Below are 11013 nucleotides of genomic sequence, written 5' to 3' on the forward strand. Positions count from 1 at the left end.
GGACTTCAGAGACAGTGGGTGCTCACGAAACAACTTTGTCTCTATTTCCCTCCTCTTTTACTCTAGCTGTAGAAAAAAAAATAGGATTTCACAAAAAGGAGGAAGACAAAATGTGTGTTTCTGTCAGAGGTCCTAGAAAAGCCAAGACAAGTATCAGAGCAAAACAGAAGGAATATTTTCTTCCAACTGCCCTTCTTTCCCTGCAATAAAAGCAGACCTAATCATGGTTCTTCTTATATTCAAAGCAATTTGATTGTATTCTGTCATACTATTGGTTATTTGATCCAAATTCCTTATCATTTGTCATCACTTCTTTCCTTGTAAGATTTTGTTATGGAGTAGTATTCAACACCTGGATAGAGTTCACATTCACAGTTTAAGTCCATCTTTGTAAGTTGTTTTTGTGTACTCTGCAGGTGATTCCAAGTCTTCTTATTCCACCAGAGATTTGATATGCAACACACATTCCAAATAAAAACACTTTTAAAAACTCCAGCCAACCCATTCCTGTACTGCCTAAAAGCAGGAATTGCCCTTACAGTCGTTTCTTATTTTAGCAAATGTTGCTTTGAAAATGTTGGTTTGAAGTATATCTTCACATAAAGTGTGTGCCAAGCTATTATCTAAGTGATAATCGTGGTCTTCAGCCCGTAAGTGTCAAACAAATACTGATGAAACTGTATCTGCTATACCTACAAATGAAACAAACAAACAAAATATTTAATAATACTGGAAGAAGAGACTTGCCAGAAATACGTTCCCAGAATTCACATTTATATAATGCCCTCTCTCCTCCATGCCATGACAGTATGGACATGCATGACTGCTGGGGCGGGGGGGCAGGGAATCAGCTGCAACCCTTTTATTTCCTCCTTGCCTGACACTATTCATAGCTGTGCTCTACGCTCCTCCCTCCTCTGCTTTCACGTTCAAAACTTTAGGTCCTTTTTGAGGATCCAGCATCGGTCCAATCTGGGTGCTGAAAAGCAATCTAAACCTTGCTGTTGTCTTCCCTTTTAATCGTATTCATTAGCAATGGATAGACAGTATGAAGCTATGTAGCTTTGAAAGCTCACCAAGAGACGAGAGATCACAAATTCCATTAGAAGACGCATTTTTGAACACTTACACGCACACAAACACAGAGCAAACTGGGCTTTTATTCATGCTCAGTCCTTTTTGAGTTGTTGTACTTCTTCCCGCACTAAAAGGAAAGTCCGACTACAGCCTGTGAAGGTATCAAAGGATGATGGCTCTTACACCCTCAAAAGTGGTGTAAGAGCACCTCTAAATCAGAAGACAACTTCTGTGGAGGAAACAGCAGCTACTGGCCTCTGCTGGATTGTTCTTGTGTGACACACTACAGAAAATGTGAAAGATTCTGCTTTTTGAGAGAATAGATTTTGAAAAAGACAAGGCTGTTCTTCCTGCTCACTTCTACAATTGACTTGCTTTAATTATTGCTACTTCTAAATTTCTCTTTCCAAATAGTTTGTTTATACAACAATAATAAGAACAAAAGTTTAAGCAACATGGAAAAGCTATGATTGGATACATTGTCCTGACCTTTACTGAGTGCAGGAAAACCAAATATTATCTATTCTTATTTCCAGAAGATTCATATCATCTAAGACCTTTTACAATGACTGTGAGAGCTACTGTGAAACATCCATGGAAGGGGAAGCCAATGGAAGACCTACAGTGTTAATCTAACAGACAAAAATTCAATGGGCACACAACACTTACAATCTAGTAGCCCAATCCCAGCAGTTTGGCTCAGCAATCTTTGCTGGTAAACAGGAGCTTCATCTGCCTTACCTCCATATCCAGCAACTCAGAAGAAACTGGGTATTAAACACTACAAAACCCCCTCAAATGCCAAGAAAAATCTCATGCAGACAGTAACAGGGTGGGAAATGGAATTAACAATAAAAATATATACCTCTATCCTACAAGAAAAGCCACGATTGGCATACACAGATCCATTGGAGAATGAATCAAGAGCAGCCCTGAGGAGAAGGACCTGGGGGTGCTGATTGACGAGAAGCTCAACATGAGCCGGCAATGCACGATCACAGCCCAGAAAGCCAACTGTATCCCAGGCTGCATCAAAAGAAGCACGACCAGCAGGTTGAGGGAGGCAATTCTTCCCCTCTACTCTGCTCTGGTGAGACCCTACCTGGAGTACTGCCCCCAGCTCTGGAGCCCCCAACATAGGAAAGACACGGACCTGTTGGAGCAAGTCCAGAGGAGGGCCCTGAAGATGATCAAAGGGCTGGAGCACCTCTCTTACGAGGACAGGCTGAGAGAGTTGGGGTTGTTCAGCCTGGAGAAGAGAAGGCTCTGGGGAGACCTTATAGCAACCTTCTAGTACCTAAAGAGAGCCTACAGGAAAGCTGGGGAATGACTTTTTACAAGGGCATGTAGCAACAGGATGAGGGGTAATGGCTTCAAAGTGGAAGAGGGTAGATTTAGATTAGATATTAGGAAAACAATTTTCACTCTGAGGGTGGTGAGGCACTGGAACAGGTTGCCCACAGAAGCTGTGGAAGCTCTATCCTTGCAGGTGTTCAAGGCCAGGCTGTATGGGGCTTTGAGCAACCTGGTCTAGTGGGAGGTATCCCTGTCCACAGCAGGGCGTTGGAACTCTATGATCCTTAAGGTCCCCTCCAACTCTAACCATTCTATAATTCTATGATACATGACTGTATACTTTACAATGCCATTACCTCTACACAGTAAGGTACAATAGCACTTTATTTGTTATGCCTTATATGGCTTTACCATTGCACGGTGTTTTTCAATCATTCAACTATATGGCTTGGTTGAACTAGCAACCGCTTTATTTACTTTTCCAGATGGACTCATCTAATGTCTTTTAAAACATAGCAATGATTTGTATTTCTTCTCTGAGGATCCCATTATATCGCTTTACTTACATGTAGAAACATATCCCAGCATGTGGCCTTTACCACTTTTAATTATTTTTTGTCAGACTTACCACAGACATTGCCGCCTATCTTGACCCGAACATAGCCATCTATTCCCCACGTAGGCCCCCAAGAGTTCTGTACAATCCAGTAAGGGATACTACCTGCAAGAGACATTTTGGTCAACAAGAGACAACATAAGATGTCGGCAGCATAAACAACTTCTAACACTCTACAGAGTTAATTACCTAGTATCTCATAGTTTCTGATGGTTTGATGATATAATACATTGAAACCTACTGCTCTTCCCATAGAGGACAGAGGTTATAGTCCAGCGTTGAACAAGACTGGATATATCCTCTGCTAGCACATACAGCTGTGTTTGTGACTTTACAAGGACATGAAGTCTCACAGAACTGAAGGAGCGCAGACAGGAAGAGTTTTTCTCCCAGGATCAGGCTGTGGTTCCAGAACTGATGTAACACCAAACCAAACAGCTCTCAACAGTTCTGGATTTTAATCACCTGCTCCACAGGAGGCAAGTTGTAAGTAAGAGAAAGAAACATAAAACCTACTGGATTGAAGTTCAGTTGAAGGAAACGCACCTGTTCTGTCAAAACCAGTGATAAGAACAGCATGATTTGCTCTTCCACTGGAGCAGTGATACTGTATGATCCCACCAAGATAATCCTGCCAGCTAACCGCATCTACTGTTACTGCCAAAGGGCCCCAGTTAACAAGCATCCTCATCATTTCTTCTTCCTGACCGCTGTGAGAGAAGTGAGCGATAATGCCAAGTGACTTTAGTTAGCACACTAAAGCAATTGGAGAGGTGGTAATCTACTTGTTAAGTAGATCAAATAATTCAACTGTTTCCTATGAGTTCTATACACCATATAACATACATCAATGAATACATATTTCATATACACAACACAGTAATACAGATATAAGGTGGAGATCCAAAGATATGATGCTATTAAAAAGAAGCAGGTTTCTGGTTCGAGTCAGTGGGCAATGGTGAGCACTATGTACCTTTTATACATCACTCTTCTCAATTAAAAAACAGCTTTGGACAAACCTTTAGTCTATATTATTATTTCCCACTAGTTTTTCAAACATGCAGAAGTACCTCTTATATCATACAATAATAATACACTAAAACATGTATCTCAAACGTATCAAAACACAGGACATCATTACCCCTATCGCACTTTACCATTACCATCCTCATACAGTTTTACTTATGTAATATACTGGAACAGGAAATCTTTATCACTGCATGATGCGTGCGATAACTAAGTTTGGCAAATAGAGACTGGCAAAGGTGTAATTGATCTTAGTTACTTATATCTGGCACCAATTCAATTCTAGTCAAAATTATATTTTTTGTCTTGAATCTTGTCAGCTGCATTGTACTGAGAAAAATTAGAAACAAACTTTCTTGGTACAGAAACCTTAAAAACAACCAGCTGTCTTTACAAAAGTCAGTTGACAACACTGTTTGCTATGTCATGGACTGGAGGAGGATGCAGGTGGGTACGTAAACGGATGCATACGGAAATAACAGAATACTTCCTAAATTTTTCAACAAACGACAATTACCATTGGTAGGATTTACCATTTCTGATACTTAAGCAATGTAACTTAGCATATATTTAAAGTTGTAACTGACTCAATGTTCCAATTTAAACACAGCCAACTGAAAAGACCTAATTGCAAGACACTGACTTAAGCTTTCTAATTTGAACAAGCTTAGTGATGACAGGGTTTAGTGGATTCATTGCAGCAAGCCGTAACCCTAAAAAATGTTATGTATTAATTCTTAGCCAGTACACAGCTTCAGAACTGATGCAATCAACCTCATAACCTTTGGTTGGTCAATGCACTATTGGCTCTAGCTTACTCCACCAGTTAGTGAACACAGAAGAAAAAGTACAGCAAATAAAAAGAATCGATAGGAGCTACCTGAAGTCATATGCAGCAAATCCTGTTATTGAAACGCCAAAATCTGAGCGACCAAAATAATGGCACATCCCTGTCTGAGCTTTAAAAGTGTATTCTGAATCTCTCACGAGTTTTACTTTTGTCTGCAAGATAAATGAATGAGAAGTTAATGCATTTGTCTTTAACACTATGCAGATCAAAGCACAATGAAAATGACCACAAAACTCACTCAAAATTCACTGTATTCTTGGTGAGATTAGAAATAAGAATGGTACATTGGGAAATAAGTTATTTACTATCTCTAGTTTCCATGTTCGTGGAGAAAGGTTCAGAAGGGACTCAGAAGTCTTTAAATAATGAACAAAATTTAAAAGCTATCTCTTGCCTCGTAAGTAACATCATCAATTTCAAGACACAGAGACTATGCATTCATTTAATGAATGACTATTCATTCTCTTCACATGACATCCATACACGAAATTACCCTGCCCTTGGGACAGATAAAGAACCACAAATATCCCAACAACAGTTATATAAAATATTGAAATTAAGTCCAATTCTACTATTAGCATCAAATCCTCACGCCAGTATGTAATGTATTATAATGGCTGCCACAGTTCAAAGTCCAGCTATAAAGCTATTGCGTCAACCTTTTATGCTTTTCTTGTCTCCAGTACGTTTACGACAGTGCCTTCTCCAGTCTAAATCATTTGTATTCCCTCTGTTGCCAAGCAAGAAGGAATTTTGCTTCAGAGGAATCCAGATGGATATCCTCTGTCCTTCCTGAAATGCCAACTTAAACAGGTTATCTAGACTGTTATTAGCTGGATTACATGAATCTTCATGGGTTACAGAGTTTCTTAAAATGGATAATTAGCTTTTTTTGAAAACTTAAAAAAACTAAGGAATTCTTTTTATATTCTTGTAACTCAAACTGTCGTCCTAGAGAGTACTTTTTATTTCAAAGATACTAAAATGTTTCCACTTACACATGTTATTAACACAGTTCACATTCTTCATGAATGAAATGTGTTAGCTACAACTAAAGTAGAAACTATGTCTGCATTTTCATTGTTCTGGGTTGCAAGTGAAACAAAGGTATTTATTCTGAGGTTCTCCACAGTCCCTATGATTTTACAGTCTTTGCAACAGAAACCACAGAAATTTGAAAGCAGAAATTCTCAACATCCCTCCTTTTCCCCAGATGCTGGTGCCTGAACTGGACACTTAAATCCACAAAATGACACGTAGATAAATGACTCCTCCTACACTGATACTGTATGTTTGCAGTTCAAATTAATTCAGTGGAAGTACTGTAGCTTTCAAGGAACTTTATTTTCAACCCTTGTAGGTTGATTTGTTAAATTCACAAGAACATATAGACTATAAAATTCCAATCGAGTTTCAATTCTTCCTGAACAAACCTTCTCTTTATTTCAGACTAAATAAATATGTGTACATATATACACACATACATGCATACATACAGACACACACATTAAAAAAAAAAATCAGATCAGCTGTACACTACACCTTCCCCACCACTTTTTCCCAGTAAACAAACAAACAAACAAACAAACAAACAAAAAAGTTAATGTGAAAGCTAAGGAAGGGTTCAAGATTTATGAAAAGTTTCAAACCTGGTTCAGCCAGCTCAAAGCACTAACAGTGGATCCCCCACTGCAGCCATAATTATTGTATGAACAGTCAATAACCTGCTGTACGCTGAGTTCTTCCAGGTTATTTCCTTTAATTGCATAGGCAGACTCTATACCACCCACAACGCTGAAAGCCCAGCAGCCTCCACACTAGTATAAAGAGAAGGGAAACAGGGGAGAAAAAAAAGTCAGCTTTGTTTTTGAAGCCTGATATGAAAAGAGTCAAAAAGATCTCCTAATGCTCTTCATTCACTACATCATCCTTGAACTTCATTTTTAAGGCAATAATAAAAGAAATTTAATCAGCCATTTAAAATATTGAACTGTTTTGTTTTGGTTTTTTTTCCCTGTACTGCCCTCTGAAAGCTAGAAATGCATTATGGGTGTCTTACTTTAAGGATTCCTTCTCGATTCATTTTTGCCCTTTAAGATAGGTCTGAGGATGCTTTTTACTGTGAGATATCTGTTTTCTTAAAGAAGGACTGAGGCTCAGGATGAAATTATGTTTTAACCACATTAGTTAGTAAGTTTTTGAAAAGGATGCATTTAAGGACACAGTCTACAACTTTCTACAGTATGAAGAATTTTATAGAAATACATTAGATTCCAGTTTAAGAAAGAGTAAACTGAAAATAAACATAATAGAAAAAATCTTTGACAGTAACAGAATGTATCCTGCAGTTCTATGTTCTTTAAACTGTCACATTTAAAATAGGAAGCAGAATTTATTCCTAGGCAAGGTACTAGGTGAAGCACAGAAAGGAAAGACATCGGGGTTTTAACAGCTTGTTTGTTTCTTACCAGTGACCATAACCACCTTGGGATAAATTGTAATCATGTAGGGTCTGGTTATCTTCCTATCATGAATGCATCCCCCGAGTTGTTCACTGGTAAAGATATGGGTGTTGACCAGCCAAGGGCATTCAACAATGAGAGAAAACAACAGCAAACGATCTATACCCATCCAGGTGAAACAGGGGAATGGGGTCAGGTACTGAACTTACCGCAGTCTCTTCAGAAAAATACAAAATACACATGGTGCAAAATATTTGCAGATTTAGTTAATTAGATCAAAAAATGTATTACACACTGTTTATAATTGTACAATTTCTAAATGCATAACTCTTACATATCATGCTTTTTAAGTCTAATCCCACTTTGCATAAAATGCTACGTGGCTTTGTATACATTCAACCAGCCATACTTGTGCCAGCACTCCAAGGAGTCTTGAGGCAGTGCTAGTCCCTTCCAAAACCTTCACTGTGCTGCACGACGTACCTGCTGGAACTGTCTCTGAGCAGTGCTTGAGAAGCAGGAAAGGAAAACACCAGGACTTACGGTTTGCTGATTTCTCACGTCTGCAATGACTTTCTTGTCCCTCCAATCAAACTTCTTTGGCAAAGGTTTTTCCCTTCCCTTTGGCACTTTTATGTATCTGGGAAGTTTGTGAGGTATGCTTCTTAAGTAAATAGCTAAACACAGAATACAAACATCTATAAATCTAGTAACTAAAAAAAAATAATCACAAACAACTGTTTTACCAGAAGCCACAGAGGCAACTTTTATCTGCAGTTACAATCATGAGATTACATCTCATTCTCAAATCCACAGAAAATTAAAATAATCATTATACTCCAGAAGGAATGTAAATATTCCTACAGTCCTAGAAAGAACAGAAATATTCCATGTAGGGAATGTGGGTACAGAGCGTAGAGATTTACTAAAGCTGATCGATAACCATTCCATAAAACCAGTTTTGTTTGAAAATTTTCACAACTTTTTGCTTACTGGAAAAATATTACTTTATTTTAGTCATGAAAAAGAGGAAAAATAAGAGGAGAGTAATGTAAAGATTCTGAAACACACTCAAATTGCTAGTTTTTCACTAAAGAAACCTTCTTAATTATTTAAAATTTTAAAAAGTGTGAAATCCCCCAATGAATAGAACATATAACAGCATACTTCAATGGCAAGAAGGGAAGATTAGGTTTGGTATCAGACAAGTTTTCTTAGTAAAAAAAATTAAGCATGTCATATTGCCCCTGAAAGTCACAGCAACAGCCTCAGACAGCCTTGGACCTCTGAGCATTGTTTGGATTGTAGTCAATTTTGTCTTGGGGTAGAGAACAGGAACTTAGAGTACTCAAGAACCTCGTGTATTTTCCAATTTTACAACTGTTGCAACTGCAGAAGTCTTTAAGGCCCAGTGAGAAGAGAGGCAAGAAGAAGGTGGCAAGAAGAGTCCGTATACTAAATCAAATTCAGGCTCTGCGCAATTCAACCTCGCAAGACTACAGAAACATGAAGAGGACTGTTGTATCCTTCAGAAGTACTTACAGTTTGGTACCAGACACTGTAAACTAGCTGACTATCAGCAGTGGAAGAATCTGTAAACGTGAAAGATACAAGGTTCTGGGAAAGAATAAGAAAAATAACAGAAAAGATATTAGCATCAGTCAGAAAATGTACCTTTGAACTCTTCAGGAAACAGGTGAGAAAACTGATTTATTCCATAGAAAGCAGTCGTATTATCTTTTGATGATGAATTCAGTAATCTAATTCTTTTAGCGCTTTCCTGAAGGAAAGGAAAAATAATATTGTGGGCATTATTAAGTTAGCCGTAGTGACAAAACCATAAGAGTAGAAAAAGAAATGGTTAGCAACAGTAAACATGAACTTTGATAACAAAACAGCTGTTCACCTCAGATTAATCGTGGATTCCTATCAAACCGATATGAAAGCCATTAGACTAATTTCAACTCCAAGAAAGATACCAAAAAAGCATTTGTTAAGTGCATAGAGGGCGAAAAAAATGATACGAGACAGACAAAACAGGCAAGCTGAGAACAAATTGTGTCAAATTCATCTGATGCCCTTCTCTGACAGCACAACAAACCTTGTGGTTCAGGGATACACAGAACTATCTTCAGATAGAGTTAACCCCGTCTTGCTTTATGCCCTTATAAAGCGAAAGAACAGTAGAATGGCCTAATGGCATTAAAAAAAAAACCAACCAAACAAACAAAAAAAAAAAAACACCCCAGCCCTAAATTTTAAATTATCAGGAATCCCAGATCTCTGAAAAATATGTTTTTAACCTACAAAAGCAAGACAACCTGGCACCCCCCTCCCCAACTTCTCCAGCTTGACGAAGTTCCACACGAAAACCCAAAAAACGCAGTGCCACCTTCGGCCCTCCCGGAGGCCTCCGCGCACCCCGCGCAGGGCGCGCGCCGGGCCGTCAGGCACGGGAGGAACACCCGTCAGCGCCACCGGCGCTCCCGCCGCCACCGGCGGCCGCCACCGCGCTCAGCCCCGGTAACCACCCCGCCGCCCCGCTAGACGGGCCCCCCTCGCCGGGCTCCATGCGGAAAAAGGTGTGTGGGGGATGCACCGCAGCGGGCGGGGGCCGCCCTGCCCGACCATCCCGGTCGCCCCGTTTTCCCTGGGACACGGCTGTGGCAGGAACAGGCACAGCGGGAGCCGGAGGCAGGGGACGGGTGGAACCCGCCTCCCACCGGGCCGGGCGGGCAGCGCACCGGGTGCGAGACTTGGCTCCTGGGTACCAGGCCGACACCTAGCGTCGGACACGGGGAAGGCGAGCAAAGCAGCGACACCCCGAACCCCGCCAGCGACTTGAGGGGAAGCCGAGCGGGCAGGGCTGTGGAAAACGGGACAGCAGAGGACGCCGGAGCGGGTTTCGCTGCTCCGGGCTGAAGAGCTCCGCCGCGCCGCTTTCCGCCACCTCTCACCCTCCAGTCACCCGTTTAACAGCGGCAGAGCGGCGCCTCGCCACCCCCCTCTCCTCCGGCGGAGCTCGTAGCCAGCGCGGAAGCGGCAAGACCCGTCTTATAGCCCGGATCGCGAGTGTAAGTGCGGGCAGGGACACCTACCCGCAGGGCCGCCGCCGCTTCTTTCTCCCGGCCACCTCCGTCCCACGGCGGGCGACCTGGTCCGCCGCCGCCGCCGCCCTCCTCCCCGAGCCGGGTGCCTGCAGGCGCCAGGAGGGCGGCGCTGCCCGCCCGCAGCAGGCAGCAGAGAAGCGCCAACGCCAGCACCCCCATCGACCGGCCGGGGCGAGCGACGAGTGGCACCATACCGCGCCGGGGAGCGGGGCCCGCTCCCTGCCGGGTCCGCTGCCACCGCCCCGCCCCTGGCCGCCATGTCATAGCGGGGTGGGGCCTGCGAGGCGCAACCCCACCCCGCGGAGCTTGTGGGCCGGGCTGGTTTCGCGGGGTAGAAGGAGTTGAAACCTCCTTTCTTTCCAGCCTCTGCCCGGTGGGAACCCCACCCCTCCCCCGCTTCCTCCTTACAGCGGGCTTGGGGGCAGGCCGGTGTCGGGGGGCCGGCACCCCGCTGGACTGCCCCGGCCGGGCCGGGCCGGGCCGGGCCGGGCGGGGCGGGGCGGGGCATGAAATGGCGCCTCCTGCACCGCCCCTTATGGGTTGGGTGTGCTCCCGCTCGTAGCTGAGCTGTCG

At 42.5% G+C, this 11013-nt stretch overlaps 1 protein-coding gene across 1 annotated transcript; it reads right to left on the bottom strand.

The window, feature by feature from the left end:
• Positions 1-547: 547 nt before the first annotated feature.
• CTSO (cathepsin O) lies at positions 548-10699 on the bottom strand (the record flags this gene model as incomplete). The annotated part of the gene is given in 9 exon segments (XM_082482248.1): positions 548-692; positions 3002-3094; positions 3536-3699; positions 4899-5020; positions 6518-6685; positions 7874-8007; positions 9005-9110; positions 10429-10621; positions 10623-10699. Coding segments are annotated over 9 exon segments (1092 nt in total). The 3' UTR covers positions 548-657.
• Between the last annotated feature and the right edge of the window lie 314 nt (positions 10700-11013).

This window comes from Vanellus vanellus (assembly GCF_965231255.1).
Source record: "Vanellus vanellus genome assembly, chromosome: 4".
NCBI lineage: Eukaryota > Metazoa > Chordata > Aves > Charadriiformes > Charadriidae > Vanellus > Vanellus vanellus.